The sequence below is a fragment of the Bubalus kerabau genome, chromosome 3 (genome assembly GCF_029407905.1).
Source record: "Bubalus kerabau isolate K-KA32 ecotype Philippines breed swamp buffalo chromosome 3, PCC_UOA_SB_1v2, whole genome shotgun sequence".
Lineage (NCBI taxonomy): Eukaryota > Metazoa > Chordata > Mammalia > Artiodactyla > Bovidae > Bubalus > Bubalus kerabau.
This window is the reverse complement of record NC_073626.1, coordinates 123,559,263-123,576,406: the sequence shown is the minus strand read 5'-3', so window position 1 is coordinate 123,576,406 and position 17,144 is coordinate 123,559,263. Positions and strand designations below refer to the sequence as shown.

General features: G+C 43.9%; 1 protein-coding gene across 2 annotated transcripts in view; it reads left to right on the top strand.

The window, feature by feature from the left end:
- The first annotated feature begins 14,093 nt into the window (after positions 1 to 14,093).
- The window catches only part of CCDC93 (coiled-coil domain containing 93), a 106,877-nt gene continuing 103,826 nt past the window's right edge, over positions 14,094 to 17,144 (top strand). Inside the window, exon 1 of one of the 2 annotated variants that reach the window (XM_055572872.1) lies at positions 14,094 to 14,336. In XM_055572872.1, coding sequence (XP_055428847.1) covers positions 14,121 to 14,336 — 216 coding nt within the window. In that variant the 5' untranslated portion in view covers positions 14,094 to 14,120. The remainder of the gene's footprint in view (positions 14,337 to 17,144) is intronic. The other variant, XM_055572873.1, reaches the window with a different exon arrangement.

Sequence of the window (17,144 nt, the reverse complement as noted above, 5' to 3'; positions counted from 1 at the left end):
ATTTTAAGACCCTTTCATCAGAAAACTTACTTTTTTCTAAAGGTGATTAGTCAGGTGTCACCCTCCAAAAGCATTAGGTAAAGTTGCATTCCTACAGAGCAAAGGTGTGGTGGGCTATAACAAGAAAAAGAATTAACTCAAGGATCCAAGGTTGCAAACATTAAAGCTACTACTTACACCAATTATATTAATCAATACACTGCCAGGGACACAGTAGGTAAGGAATATGGAGACTTAGCAGCAAACATTGACCCAACAAGTGAAAAACCCTTCCCCAATACAATTTCTAATGAATCTTTTAACTGCTCAAAGGAATCTGTAGTTAGACAGTTTAGAACATCTCATGCCTCTCACAGTTGGGAGGCTCTGAACAATCACATGTGGCCGGAAAAACCTATTCAGGCAGGCTAGAGGACTTCCAAAGGAGTTTGTAGGTTGAAACACTATCACACCCAGGAACTTTATTAACTGGAGCTGTAAGTTAATTCTTTTTTCAGAGAGAGGTAGTGGGGGACAGCCCCTGTAAAGTCAGAGGTGTAGGTGAGAGCACAAAGCAGAAAATAGGCAGACTCTGGTTTTGGGGGTACATGCTCGAGAATTTCCAGGGGGGCTCCTGAGGCTCGATCCCGCCTTTACGTATGCTGAGCCTCCTTACTCATGACCTTTGCCACGGGCGGAGTTCCTCACGCTGGCTCCCAGTAACCAAGGAGCAAGCATCTTTTAATTTCATGGGTGTAATACTTTGGCCACCTCATGTGAAGAGTTGACTCATTGGAAAAGACTTTGATGCTGGGAGGGATTGGGGGCAGGAGGAGAAGGGGACGACAGAAGATGAGATGGCTGGATGGCATCACAGACTCGATGGACATGAGTTTGAGTGAACTCCGGGAGTTGGTGACGGACAGGGAGGCCTGGCGTGCTGTGATTCATGGGGTCGCAAAGAGTCGGACATGACTGAGCGACTGAACTGAACTGAACTGAGTCACCATCTGCAGTGATTCCAAGAAAATAAATTCTGTCACTGTTTCCATTGTTTCCCCATCTATTGCCATGAAGTGATGGGACCAGATGCCATGATCTTTATTTTTTGAATGTTGAGTTTTAAGCCAGCTTTTTCACTCTTCTCTTTCACTTCCATCAAGCTCTTTAGTTCTTCTTCATTTTCTGCCATAAGGGTGGTGTCATCTGCATATCTGAGATTATTAATGTTTTTCCTGGCAATCTTGATTCCAGCTTGTGCTTCATCCAGCCTGACATATTGCATGATGTACTGGGCACAGAAGTTAAATAAGCAGAGTGACAGTATACAGCTGTGATGTACTCCTTTCCCAATTTTGAAACAGTCCATTGTTCCATGTCTGGTTCTAACTGTTGCTTCTTGACCTGTACACAGATTTCTCAGGAGGCAGGTAAGGTGGTCTGGTAGTCCCATCTCTTTAAGAACTTTCCACAGTTTGTTGTGATCCATACAGTCAAAGGTTTTAGTGTAGTCGGTGAAGCAGTAGATGTTTTTCTGGAACTCTCTTGCTTTTTCAATGATCCAACAGATGTTGGCAATTTGATCTCTGGTTCCTCTGCTTTTTCTAAATCCATCTTGAACATCTGCAAGTTCTCAGTTCACATACTGTTGAAGCCTAGCTTGGAGAACTTTGAGCTTTATTTTGCTAGCGTGTGAGATGAGTGCAACTGGCAGTAGTTTGAACATTCTTTGGCATTGCCTTTCTTTGGAATTGAAGTGAAAACTGACCTTTTCCAGTCCTGTGGCCACTGCTGAGTTTTCCAGATTTGCTGACATATTGAATACAGTACTTTCACAGCATCATCTTTTAGGCTTTGAAATAACTCAGCTGGAATTCCATTACCTCTACTAGCTTTGTTGGTAGTGATGTTTCCTAAGGCCCACTCTGCTTTGCACTCTAGGATGTCTGGCTCTAGGTGAGTGATCACACTGTCATGGCTATCTGGGTCATTAAGATCTTTTTTGTATAGTTCTGCTGTATATTCTTGCCACCTCTTCTTAATACCTTTTGCTTCTGAATTTTTAGTCAGCTTTTTCTTAATTGCCGAGAACTTTTTCATATTTGAATTATTAATTATAATTAATAATGAACTATAATTATATAGTTACAGCATACAAGGTTGTTAAGTGAGGCTTTTAAAAATAAATTTGGAGTTGAAAACCCAGGTTTAAAACCCGGAATGTAATGTACGCCCATATTCCAAAGACAGATGCTAGACCATCATAGAAGACTCACTATGAGACAGTAAAACAGGTCTTGTTCTCTTAGTCTACCTCCCAACTCAAGTGCATATATGAAGAGAAAGTAAGAGAAAGAGGAGGGGAGGGAAGGGGAAAGGGAGGGAAGGAGAAATAGAGGTTGAGAGCATGGAAGAATGGAAAGAAGGAAGGAAGGAAGAGAGAAAGGAAGGAAAAAGGAAGGAAGAAAGGAAGGAGGGAAGGGAGAAAGGCTAAAGACTTTTCAGAGTGAGTCAAGATTTTTTTTAAAGAAATATATACATGGGAGTGGGAACGTGTGGATGGTTCTCCTCCCCCCACCCCCTCAGGCCCAGCAAGGAGACACTTCTCAACACATACTCAAGTCCCCTGGGATTGTCTGCCATGTGTGGAGACCAGCATCTTGGGCCCCAGCCAGCTTCTGCTAAGCTGCAGGCCCCTGTGGGCTTGATCTACCTATGCTGCCACTTAGGCAACTGGCAAAGTTTGGGGAGAGAGAGCTTTATGGGAGAACTAGATCCATGTCCTCTGGACTTAGGGGGTCAGCTGGGTGGGGGCAGAGAGGTTAGTGCCTTCTGGTCACATGAGACTGCCTGGTAATACTTGTGTAGGACAAATAAGAGAGTATAGTGGAAATGGTTTAAATTTTCATACAAGAGAGAAGGGAAGGAAGTGGAATGGACGAGTCCTGAGTTCCAGGAACTAAGTGGAAAACCAGGAAAGTAAGAGCTTGAAAGAACCCCACCACCACCACCACCACCTAATAGTTCTGCACAAGCAGATGGAAGAACAGGGGTAATATCATGAGACATCGGCAATATGGTGTTCCTCTCAATGAAGTGTGGGAAGAACAGAACAAGGTCAAAAGTCCCTTGAGATGGTAGGCAAAAAGTACTACCAGAAAGGATCAGCTTATGTAAATCCATGGCTGATTCATATCAATGTATGGCAAAAATCACTACAATATTGTAAAGTAATTAGCCTCCAACAAAAATAAATATATTTTATAAAATTTAAAAAAAAAGAAAACTAGTTCTATGTCAAGAAATAGTGATTGATAAAATTAAATTCTGATGCACATATTACATGTATTATGTATAAACATATGTGGTTACTAAAAATAAAGAAAAAATAATTTTATCTATGTATGGATACGTTTTGCTAAAAATGGCTAGAGAAAACCATGGATGGCATACCACATTTAAAAACATGTAACCTCAGATATGCAGATGACACCACCCTTATGGCAGAAAGTGAAGAGGAACTAAAAAGCCTCTTGGTGAAAGTGAAAGAGGAGAGTGAAAAAGTTGGCTTAAAGCCCAACATTCAGAAAACGAAGATCATGGCATCTGGTCCCGTCACTTCATGGGAAATAGATGGGGAAACAGTGGAAACAGTGTCAGACTTTACTTTGGGGGGCTCCAAAATCACTGCAGATGGTGATTGCAGCCACGAAATTAAAAGACGCTTACTCCTTGGAAGGAAAGTTATGACCAACCTAGATAGCATATTGAAAAGCAGAGACATTACTTTGTCAACAAAGGTCCGTCTAGTCAAGGCTATGGTTTTTCCTGTGGTCATGTATGGATGTGAGAGTTGGACTGTGAAGAAAGCTGAGTGCCAAAGAATTGATGCTTTTGAACTGTGGTGCTGGAGACGATTCTTGAGAGTCCCTTGGACTGCAAGGAGATCCAACCAGTCCATCCTAAAGGAGACCAGTCCTGGGTGTTTATTGGAATGACTGATGTTGAAGCTGAAACTCCAATACTTTGGCCACCTCATGCAAAGAGTTGACTCATTGGAAAAGACCCTGAAGCTGGGAGGGATTGGGGGCAGGAGGAGAAGGGGATGACAGACGATGAGATGGCTGGATGGCATCATGACTTGATGGACATAAGTCTCAGTGAACTCCGGGAGTTGGTGATGGACAGGGAGGCCTGGCGTGCTGTGATTCATGGGGTCGCAAAGAGTCAGACACAACTGAGCAACTGAACTGAACTGAACTGAAACATGCAAAATGTAGGAAGTTTGTCTAAAACATTTACCCAATAAATGCTGTATTTATCTCTGTGGAAAAAAAAAAGAGAGGATCAGCTTGGGGCAACTGTCACACAAAGGCATCAGTGACAGGCAGGATCGCCCAATTAAATACAGTGTCCTTCTAATTTCGGCTTCCCTTAGGCATGACACTGGGAGGGGCAGAAGCATCAGTTAGTGGATGTGGGAATAAATAGGGTGCGAGTGATAAAAGAATAGTCCATGAACCCTCACTTTCATTTTGCAGAATTCTGGGTCAGATTCAAGCTAGGAAGGGGCAGAAGGTATGAATTGGACGAAAGACTGAAGGTGAGACTAGACTGAACTGTTTAATTACCCGAAAAGGAAATATTCTAACCTCCCAAAGTGCCCATAAGAGCGTATGCACAGATCTGATTCAGGTGCGGGGGAAAGGAACTCTAACAACAACTTAAAGAAGAGGGATAGGACGACACCCAGGTTGCTTCCTGCTTGCACCTTATTGAGTATAACTCATTTCATGACCTGGATATAATAGCATTTTTGTTTCCTCTTCCATTTTCTTCCATTCCCTTTGTCCTTGTGCAATCATACTCTTGCTATCATTTTATTTGGATTTCAGGGCAGAGAGAAGACGGGCACACATGTCTAGTCCCTTTTCCAATCACAAATCAATGCAACTGCATTTTTTACTCCCAGAGCTTTTTCCAAGAATAAGCTAACCTATTGATATTTGAAATAAGAAATCAATAGATGATAGGACAGTCCCGAATTCCCATGTAAATATTGGTGTATTTCACTTACATAAGCTTACCTCTGAGAACAGTTTTAACTGTGGTCCACTTGAACTCTTTTGCAAGATCATTGACTGTCACATCTGCCACCTGGTGGCCATTCTGATGCACACATTATGCTAATAATACCACGCCTGGCCTACAGCTTTTCATGGTACACTTGTTCAAGGCAGGTTCGGGGTATGAAGATAAACAGAAAACACACATCCCCTGTCCTTCCTTGAGGAGCTGACAGTATAATAGGGAGACAAAAAATATGCATGCATTTTAGGGTGATTTGTAAGAGCTAAGGGACTAAGGTTCAATTCTGTATTTTTAACTTTTACTTTCTCAACTGGCTTTTCCCCTGCAATTTAATAAAAGATACTCATGTCTCTGCCATCTTTTAAAAAAATCCAAATAAACAAACTTTCCATCAATCATGTACTCCTTACCATCTTTTTTCTTTCCTTTGATTCATAAGTAAACTTCTCCAAAGAGGAGTCTATACCCTCTGTCCCCTCTTTCTTGCTGATAATTTAAAGTTTTTAATTTCATTTTCACATATATATAATATATATATTTAATTTATTTATTTTAATTGGAGGCTAATTACTTAACAATACTGTAGTGGTTTTTGCCGTACATTGACATGAATCAGTCATGGGTGTACATGTGTTCCCCATCCTGAACCCCCCCTCCCACCTCCTTCCCCATCCCATCCCACAGGGTCATCCCAGTGCACCAGCCCTGAGCACCCTGTCTCATAAATAATTAAAATATGCATAAAATAATAATAAAGTAATAATAATAAATAATAAATTTAAAAAATAATAAAGTTGCCAAGTTATCACCCATCTTTATCAAATATTGACATTATATCATACTTGTCTTAGATCTTCTTTCCCCAAGAAATAAAGCATTAGAGATTGAAAAGATGCTCTGTGGTCATGCTTCCCATTCTGTTCCTGATCCATCTCCTCCCTGCCCCCAGAGAGAATCACAATCATGAGCATAATTCCCATGCAGACTTCCATGCTTTAAGTTCATATTTATGTATCCATAAGCATTGAATGACTTCCCTGGTGGCTCAGACAGTAAAGCATCTGCTTACAAAGCTGGAGACCTGGGTTCGATCCCTGGGTTGGGAAGATCCTCTGCAGAAGGAAATGGCAACCCACTCCAGTACTCTTACCTGGAAAATCCCATGGATGGAGGAGCCTGGTAGGCTACAGTCCATGCGGTTGCAGAGTCGGACACGACTGAGTGACTTCACTTTCACTTTCAAACATTGAATAATATTATTTTGAATGGTTGTAAATTCAGAAAATCATTATGAAAGTTGCTTTCCTTAAAAATTCAACTTTGTATTTTTCATATTTATCCATAGTCAAACATATAACTCTAGTTCATTTTCACCACTGGATATTAAACCATAGCATGAAGATATCCCGAATTATATATATCCAGCCTTCATTTGATGAATATTTAGGTCACAGTCAGTATTTCTATCCCAAACAATGCTTGCCATAAACAATCACGTGTATATCTCCTTAATCACGTGTGTGGTTTTTGAAAAGAGGACCCTCTGTCCTGCCCTGTTCTGGAAAGTGAGGAAGAAACTTCCCAAGAGTTCTCTCTATTGAGGGTCTTTGCCAGCCCATCACATCCTCTGCTGGAGACAAGAAATGTCACTGCCCTAAGCAATGGATTTAGTCCTCTATCCCCACAACCTGAGAATAGAAGTTACTTACCTGCCAAGTTGATGCCACTGTGTAATGAGTCTACTTCTGAGCATCCAGAACTACAATATTATTTCTTCTCTCTCTACTAATATAATTCTGATTTCTTTTTTTTCCTTACTTTTATTGCTACTAAGTAATGGTTCAAATAGGGTTTCCCTGGTGGCTCAGTTGCAAAGAATCTGCCTGCAATGCAGGAGCCACAGGAAACTCAGGTTCTATCCCTGGGTCGGGAAGATCCCCTGGAGGAAGTCATGACAACCCACTCCAGTATTCTTGCCTGGAGAATCCTGCGGCCAGAGAAGCCTGGCAGACTATGGTCCATACGGTCGCAAGAGTCAGACACAACTGAATCAACTTAGTATGTATCCATGCAATGCTTCAAATAGAAGCCTATTAGAATGACAATTTTTAGGATGGTATTTTATAATTTTAGATGATTTAAGTGCCAATCTTACAAATTAATGACTTCTATGTCATTCTGTTTGTAGGTGGAGCAGATTATTTTTGTTGTTTTAACAAATCCAACTAAACAATCCAGAAACATGGCTGCAATCTTTTGTCTTTTACAAGAAATGTAAAGGGTCTTAGGATAAAATTTCAGAAATATACAACATATTTGTGACTTTCACTTGTAAATTATTTCCATTTTATTTGATTTCAAGATAATGAAAGCATAATATATCTCTGCTACTGCTAAGTCACTTCAGTCGTGTCCGACTCTGTGCGACACCAGAGATGGTAGCCCACCAGGCTCCACAGTCCCTGGGATTCTCCAGGCAAGAGCACTGGAGTGGGTTGCCATTTCCTTCTCCAATGCATGAAAGTGAAAAGTGAAAGGGAAGTCACTCAGTTGTGTCAGACCCTTTGCGACCCCATGGACTGCAGCCCACCAGGCTCCTCCATCCATGGGATTTTCCAGGCAAGAGTACTGCAGTAGGGTGCCATTGCCTTCTCCCAATATATCTCTGCTTATGACTATTTAAGAAGTCTCTCCTACTGACCCATAAAAACTCATTTTCTGGTCTCTCTTCTAAAGTAATTTTGGATTTTCTCTTTTAGCTTCACATGGAAACTTGACGGAACTGTCATTCCTTGGAAAATGTTATATAAATGCAGTTTATTTAGAAGTACATTTCCTGAGTCAGTTGTTTCCTCTCCTACCATTTCCAGATGGTGTAAGGGTTGGGTTTCAGCTGTTGGTGTTTACTGGAATTCCCATAACACGAATGGCTTTCCATAACATAAAATGGTAGGAGTTTTACATGAGTAATCAGAGTCCATCTCTGTAGAACAAGAGATAAAGTGACTCTACTGATAAGATGAACATGTTTATGAAATACTTTTTCTTCAAACCTTCTGATACCTGTCCTTGTGCTTAGGTGAAATCCAAACACCTTGGGCGTGGTCCACAAGGTACTGGGTAGGTGGGGAGGGGGGGCCCCTCCATCACTGCTCTCGGGGCTCCAACCCTTCAGGCTCATGCAGCTCCTCCCTTCTTTGCCCACACAGGTCCCTCAGCCCAGAGGCTTTCCCCTGCTATCCTCTTACCCCACCCAGGCTTCAGTGGATGTCACTGGAGTAATTCTCACTGACTTTCCACTTCAAACCATTCCTCCTGCTCCTCCTCTTCATTTCGCGTTTCCATCTACCATTGATGGCACTTATTTCACATACAGTCATTTTTTAAAAGACTTTATTGAATTTGTTACAATATTGTTTCTATTCTGTTTTGGGTTTCCAACTGGGAGGCATGTGGGATCTTAGCTCCATGACCGGGGATCAAACCCACACCCCCTGCATTGGAAGGCAAAGTCTTAACCACTGGACCGCCAGGGAAGTCCTATGATGAAGATCTTGTACTTTAAGTCTTAGTAGTGGAAGTATCTCGTCCAGGGATATTTTTTTCAGTTCTTGATACAGTCTGTCAAATTATTACTGATACTCTGCTTTCCAGGCCCCACACTCTAGATTCCACACTTCAGATCTTCACCTCCTAGTCAGCCACACCCCAGGCCCTGCTGATGAACCCTTAGCAGCCAGCCTTGTAAGGCAGCAGGCAAGGTGAGGTGGGGTGGGGGTGGGGTGGGTGAGAGTGGGTCTGGAGGGGCAAACAGAGGTTTCCAGAACACCCTAGATGCTCCTTCTGCCTGGAATGCTCTTCCCTGAGTTCTTCCCATAGCACCTTCTTGAGACTGGAGTCTTCCCTCAAATGGCTCCCAAGAACACTATTCTGACTCCTTTATCTAGAAGATGTACATGCTGTTGGATCTAAAAGAGCCTCTGACTCCAAGGCATTATTCCCTATCACATTACACTGTTTCTTTTTCTTGAAGACCACTTACATCTATCCAATACTAACTTATTAATTTACATACTTAATTGCTGTCACTAATCATCTGGTCTGGTTTGCTAACTGCAGTATATCCACCATTAGGAAATAGTCTCTGGCACAAAAAGAGTGGTTCTTGGATTGGCTGCTCACCAAAGTCACCTGTGAAGTTTTAAAAATTCACTTCCTCCTCCAAATAAGAAATGTATAATTTTAAATAATTGGACAAGGAAATGGCAACCCACTCCAGTATTCTTGCCTGGAGAATCCCGTGGACAGAAGAGCCTGGTGGGCTGCTGTCTATGGGGTCTCACAGAGTCGGACACGATTGAAGCGACTTAGCAGCAGCAGCAGCAATGTTAAATAATTTTATCAAGAAAAAGTTGGATATCATTTTCCACAGGAGATACAGAATATAACAGATGTTCTCAAGCATGTATTCATTGCTGTGTAGCTGGATCTTTGTCAAGTCCTTTCTAATGTTGCTAATAGAGTGTGGTTGTGAAAATGATGGAAATTGAAATTGTTGGAATTCTTTAATAAAAGTATAATGTTTGGAAAGATGCAGTAGAACTCATCCAAGTGTGTGTGTGTGTGTGTGTGTGTGTGTGTGACATGCTGGGTTGGGTCTGGAAGCAGATGGGATTAGGTTTGCTGGTGCCTCTATTTTTGGTGCACAAAATAGAGTGCACTAATGGTGCGCTGCTGGCCCCTCTATTTTTTACTATGGAAATATGACACACTTAATATAGGATGTGCGTTGTAAAATTTTACTGTGTGAGAACAGATCAGCATACAATTAAGAATTTTCAAGAAGAACTCACTTAAAGACTTTTAGCTTGCTTATGGATCTTAAATTTTATGTGCCACAGTAATCTAAAAAGAAACCTAACAATAACAACGTAGTCACTAATTACTATCATGTTGCCCAAGTACATATACCTGCATTGTTTTGTGTATAAACAATATATTCCAGGGGAAAAATTCAATACTCATGTTTCCTTCCAGATCAATTAAACCAGAATTTCTGGAGGTGGAACCCAAGGTGTTGGTAACTTTTAAAACTCCCTTGGTGATTTTAAAGTGCAGCCAAGTTTGAGAGCCACCGATATAAAAGGAACTCGGGGATATTTGTTGGATTGACGGTTGGATGGATGAATGACAGAAGGATAAAAGAACACTGTGAATCAGAAATCTGAGGCTCTAGTTCCAGCTCTGCCAATAATGCGCTATGTATCCTAAACTGTGTCACTCTACTTTTATAAACACCCGTAGCTGCCTTCCAAGTTCCTGCTTCAAGACTTCACAATTCCCCTTCTTGGTTACAGCAAGGGCCCTACAGTGGAAAAGCTGCAAGAAACACGAGGACAGCATGTTTGAGGCTTTATAAAAATGCACCCAGAATAAAGATGATCCTAACAGAAAGCTCTTTACCATGGCAACCTTTTACCTAGGAAAGGAAAGCATCTGCAAGGTTCTTGAGAATCTCACACTTAGAAGAACATCACACATCTCTGTACTGGATGTGCAGAGGAGGGACAAACTGATTCCTAATCCCCAAATATCCTGGTGGGAAGTAAAATGTGTGTATGGGTACCCTAAGCCAGAAGAAGGGGAGAGATGCCTTTATCTGCGTCCCCACAAACCTCCTTCTGATATAGTCTGTTTGAGGCCTTCTCCAAGGTAAACATGAGCTACTCAAACTTTCCTGACTGCTGTCTTGGCTGACTTGCTGAATCTTTGAAAAAAGGGGTGGGGTGGGGGACACGCTGACTCTGCTACTGTTAGTCTACACAGACGGTACAACGGTGCGGTTTCTTACTGGGAAAGATAGCTGCTAATACTTATTTACAGCATGATAAAGGCATTTACAACAGGGAACTCCTGTGTGGCCTACCTGATTCCTAGTATTCTTCAGGCCCTATTCCCCAGGCTGCTTTAAATACAGCTTTCTGCTGTGGGAGTTAGCACTGTAAGTCCTTTGGTATCAGTACCTGCCTGGTCATTCAACAGTGGCTACAAATTATCCGCCTTTAGTCCCCCTCATCCTATGCCATCTCAGGGAAGGACAGTTTTAAGACTACAAAAATAACTCACACGCTAGTAAAGTAATGCTCAAAATTCTCCAAGCCAGGCTTCAACAGTACATGAACAGTGAACTTGCAGATGTTCAAACTGGTTTTAGAAAAGGCAGAGGAACCAGAGATCAAATTGCCAACATTCGATGGATCATCGAAAAAGCAAGAGAGTTCCAGAAAAACATCTATTTCTGCTTTGTTGACTATGCCAAAGCCTTTGACTGTGGATCACAATAAACTGTGGAAAATTCTGAAAGAAATGGGAATACCAGACCACCTGACCTGCCTCTTGAGAAACCTGTACGCAGGTCAGGAAGCAACAGTTAGAACTGGACATGGAACAACAGACTGGTTCCAAATAGGAAAAGGAGTACGTCAAAGCTGTATATTGTCACCCTGCTTATTTAACTTATATACATCATGAGAAGTGCTGGGCTGGAGCAAGCACAAGCTGGAATCAAGATTGCCGGGAGAAATACCAATAACCTCAGATATGCAGATGACACCACCCTTATGACATAAAGCAAAGAACTAAACAGCTTCTTGATGAGCGTGAAAGAGGAGAGTGGAGTTGGCTTAAAGCTCAACATTCAGAAAACTAAGATCATGGCATCTGGTCCCATCACTTCATGGCAAATAGATGGGGAAACACTGGAAACACTAACAGATTTTATTTTGGGGGCTCCAAAATCACTGCAGATGGTGACTGAAGCCATGAAATTAAAAGACGCTTGTTCCTTGGAAGAAAAGTTATGACCAACCTGGACAGCATATTAAAAAGCAGAGACATTACTTTCCCAACAAATGTCCATCTAGTCAAGGCTGTGATTTTTCCAGTGGTCATGTATGGATGTGAGAGTTGAACAATAAAGAAAGCTGAGCACTGAAGAATTGATGCTTTTGAACTGTGGTGTTGGAAAAGACTCTTGAAAGTCCCTTGGACTACAAGGAGATCCAACCTGTACATCCTAAAGCAAATGAATCCTGTATATTCACTGGAAGGACTGATGCTGAGGCTGAAACTCCAATCTTTTGGCCACCTGATGCGAAGAACTGGCTCATTGGAAAGAAAACACCCTGATGCTGGGAAAGAGTGAAGATAGGCGGAGAAGGGGACGATAGAGGATGAGATGGTTGGATGGCACCACCGACTTAATGGACATGAGTTTGGGTAAACTCCGGGAGTTGGTGATGGGCAGGGAGGCCTGGCGTGCTGCAGTCCATGGGATCGCAAGGAGTCGGACATGACTGAGCAACTGAACTGAACTTAAGAAGTTATGAAAGTGGGCACCTTAGACATTGTTTCCCTGGCTTCACAGTGGATAAGAGTAAAGTGCCACACAACACAGGCAAGACTGGTCTCATAACACCATAATTTGCATATTCAAATTTCTCATCTTACTAAATATTGTTAGCAATATTTACTAAGTATATTTTAAAAGGAAATAATCGTTCATACGATGCTTCCAACCTCTTGGATACTCTCAGATCAGTTCAGTCACTCAGTCGTGTCCGACTCTTTGCAACCCCGTGAATTGCAGCACCCCAGTCCTCCCTGTCCATCACCAACTCCTGGAGTTCACTCAAACTCATGTCCATCGAGTCAGTGATGCCATCCAACCATCTCATCCTCTGTCATCCCCTTCTCCTCCTGCCCCCAATCCCTCCCAGCATCAGAGTCTTTTCCAATGAGTCAACTCTTCACATGAGGTGGCCAAAATATTGGAGTTTCAGCTTTAGCATCAGTCCTTCCAAAGAACACCCAGGGCTGATCTCCTTTAGAATGGACCGGTTGGATCTCCTTGCAGTCCAAGGGACTCTCAAGAGTCTTCTGCAACACCACAGTTCAAAAGCATCAATTCTTCGGCGCTCAGCTTTCTTCACAGTTCAACTCTCACATCCATACATGACCACTGGAAAAACCATAGCCTTGACTAGAGGGACCTTTGTTGACAAAGTAATGTCTCTGCTTTTGAATATTACTCTGGTTCCAGAGAAGTCTCTCCTCTGTCAAGAAAAGGCCCAGGAGGAGTGCAAAAGGCGCAGGGAATTTCTTCAAGGCAAACATTAACTGAGTACCTGCTTTTTAAGATGCTAGGGATGCAGAGAGGAACACACACGCACACACAACCTCTTTGAGTTCAAGGGACTCACAACCTCACACTCCTCACTCGGCCCCTCCCACCCAACACACTCACAGGGGAAACTTTTCTGCAGGAAAAGTTTCACACGTCACTTCTTCCTTCATTGCTTAAAGAAGAAAAAAATAATAATTTTAGAGCCAGTGCCCAAGGCTTGTGGCTAGGTACATAACTCCTTTATATAAATGCCATTCTCTGGGACCGACAAGGTGTGCTTCAGGTAAATGGTGTAATTAAAATGACATCATTACAGGAGTTGCATCCTCAGAGATGACTTTCCTCTCAGCAGAACGTGAAACGGAGGGTGGTTAGGGTGAGTGAACACGATGCACTCACTGGCTGGAAGGAAGGCAGCGAGCCTAACAATCCTTTTTTTGGGGACTCGGTTCTCTGGTCTGTATATCAAGAAGTTTGCCCAAGTACGTGTAACTCAGGGGACACCCCGATTCTGAACTAGAACCAGCCCGGGTCTGAATAGCCAAGTTGATCATTGCTCAAGCCTTGATTCGGGAGCAACCGGGCTTCCGAAGTTCGGCTCACAGAGAGGACCAAACCCACTTGGGGCATCCGATGCCCGTGAGAAGCAGAGAGGGGAGGCAGGATACAAACCTTCCCCAAGATTGAGGAATAATCCTTTTGTAAAGCACCTCGGATGAACATGCAGAGCCCCGGCGCGAAGCTACGCGGAACGTGGACCGCGTCAAGCGGCCAGGACTGCACCTCCTAGCCGGCGAGGGTAAGGGCCTCGCCCGGGGCTGCCCTCGCGCAGGCGCAGTCGGGCAGCGCTCCCGCCCCAGCGCGCATGCTCCGCCGAGCCACTGAGCTCAGGCTCCTGGCGGCGGCGGCGGCGGCGGCAGCGGCTGCGGAGGAAGTTTCCGCTCTGCACTCCACCCCGGTAGCAGCTTCGGAGCCGGGGACAGCTTCCTCCGGACGCTCCGCGGGCTTCGCTGCCGCCGCAGGGCGGTCCGACGAGATCATGGGGTTGTCAAAGGGGCCGGAAGGCCAGGGTCTCCCGGAGGTAAGGAACCCCTCCTCCCTCCCTGACACGTCCGGGTTTCCGAGCGAGGGCCGAGCCTGCGGGGTCGCAGGCACGGGGAGATCCAGCAGCGTTTAGGGCTCCCCGCCTCCTTTCTCAGGTATGTCCGCTTCCCCAACACCGGCCCTGTCCTCTGGGGGCCAAGCTAGTTCCCCAGTGTGGACATGGGCGGAGACTAACTTCAAACGGTGCTGGGTCTCCTGGGACGGAGGGAGCCTTCCCTGGCCAATACCTGCCCCGACGCTGCCCCAGGCGCCCAGGAGCCTGGGGTCCCACCTCTCTGGCACCCTCCGACAGTCTCTCCCCGACCCCCGGCTCCGCAAGGCTCGCCCGGAGGACCGAGGTTCCTGCGCCCAGTAGTCACGAGACGCGCGCTGGGACGCTCCGGGCTCGGGTTGTGCAAAGGGCGGTGACCTTGTGGCGCCTATCGCCGCCTCTCCGGGCCCACAGGGTCCTGGCGGCCGGCACCCGCCGCCGTAGTGTCGGGGGGGATTGCCTCCCTGCGTTTGTCCCCACGCCGGGCCAGGCTGGCTGGAGGAAGTTTGGGAGCAGGGCGCGCGCCAGGTCGTGTCCGGCCGGGTCAGCGCACCGCGGTGTCCGCGGTGGAGACGCGCTCTCCGTCCGTGCGGAGTGGCCGGGCGGAAACGTCGCTGCTTTTCCAGAAGGTAGAGAGGCTGCCTCTCCTTCCAGAGGTGTTTGTTATTAAGTACTCAGTCGATCCCGAGGGACGGGGTGATCAGCGGTTTCTGGATTTATACACATATTATCTGGGAGGAGAGGAAAAGTGCATTTCCTTTTGGCTGCAAATATTAGCTAGACGGTTTGCATCTGTGCTCTCTTCTAGTTGCTTTACTCAAAAGCTAGTCTAGTTTACTAGATTCTTGAAAGAAATGGGAGTCCATGCCATGCTGCGCCTCTGTCCCCTCCCTAAGGTTCTGAAGCAGGTATTTGTCAGAAGGACTGATTCCTTGACATGGTGAGTGGTCCCTTCACACTTAACTGCCTGGGGCCAGTCTTGCTTCTTTGCCTTCCTCCCCAAATCCTTAGTTCTTAAATCCCACTAGTATCATTTATTGAGGGATCACTGTTCTGTGCATAAAAGCTGGAGATGTAGTGATTGCAGAACAGACTTAATCTGTCAGTGTTTGCTCCCAGAATGCAAATCCATTTCATCATCTTCAGAAAACCTAGCAAGGGTAATGTCAGAACCCTTCTGTTAGGTAACTCTTGACATGCGAGTTGCTTTGATGGACCAGGGTTTGTGAAGACTAGAATCTGTTCTGTGATTTGATTTTATATTTCTTTTTTGCCTTTTTAAATTCTAGGCTCTCATCAGGTTTTTTGCCTGGGACTTTGCTGTGGACTCTTTCTGATCTCCCAGGTTCTAACTTAAATCCCTTCAATTCTTTGCCCCAGTGTACCACCAGTAGGGTCTTTCTAGAAAAAAACAAACAAACAAACAACAACAACTTGCACCTCCTTTGTCCTTTGTTTAACCCTTCACTGTCAGGAGACTGTGTCTAATTTGTCGCTTTTCCAAGTTCCTGACACTTAGGCAAACAGGATTCACTTAGTTCAAAGACTAGTATGTATGAATATGAATGGTATGTGTCATTAAGCTGTCACTAGTCTGGTTATTTCATTAAATTTAATTTTGTAAAAGCTTTTATGTATGTGAAGGAAAGAGAGATAGCTAGACATGGCCCTGCCTTCCAGCTTACATGAACTGTGGTCCAAGACAACTGACAGCTTAGTGCTCCTATTTTAAGAGCTTACAGCATTCCTTTTTATTCGAATTTTAGTTTTAAGAGTTGGATGTGTTACCCAGCCTGGTGATGTTTATGACTTCAAGCTAGAGTATTCTTTCATTCACTGCATATTAGCTAGTGACCCTTTTGCATTTTGTTTTAATGTTAACCTATGAAGTGGATTTGGTGTCTTATTAACATTCCCCATTCATTGTCTTGTGCAAGAAAATTACTTCACAAGGTACATTGCAGAAGTACACTTCTCCATTCTGGGGTGGGTGGAAGGGAAGTGTGGGCTGTACGCTCGCTAAGGTGTGGGCAGTGGGTGCCCATTAGGTACAAGGTGCGGCAGGGAGGACCCTCCCGGGTTGTCCTGATGTATTGTCCTCTTCTTAGAAGTGTCTTCATGATACGTGATTGAACAAATGAAGGATTCCTTTTTTTATATCCCAGGAGTTTTAAGAAAATACTTATATCATCCCATTTTCCTTTTCTATTCTATTTTTGTGAACCATAACTGTTCTTTATTTTCTCTTATTTGAATCTCTCGACTTGTAGATGGTTCTCAACCATCACAGACCTTTAGCAAGGAAGAGAAGGTGTGAATAATTAATATTTATTTTTGCATATCTGCTAGGAATTAGTGAATGCTAACCTTCAGAATCTTTGCTAGCCTGGACCAGCGTCATTCGAGAGGGAAGTGAAATGAGCAGTGTCACAAGGCTTTCGCCTCCATCACCGCCTGTTGCAGGAGATAAACAGTCTCTTTAATAATTCCATGTTCAACTGTGTGTTAACATGTGTGCTCCTTAGCCTGAAAGTTTATACTTTAAAATAAACTTGACTTTCCATTATCAGTGTCATGACTATGAAAACATGTTGTTAATAAATGACTGGCTTAGGTCATGGAGCTTATGTGATTGATGGTTAAGCATGTCATTCCATATTTAATAAGTGTGTTCTTGGAGCCTAATGCTGTTCAGAACAGAGAGATAAACATACGTGGCTAATAGATGGAATATATGCCACAACACCCCCCCTC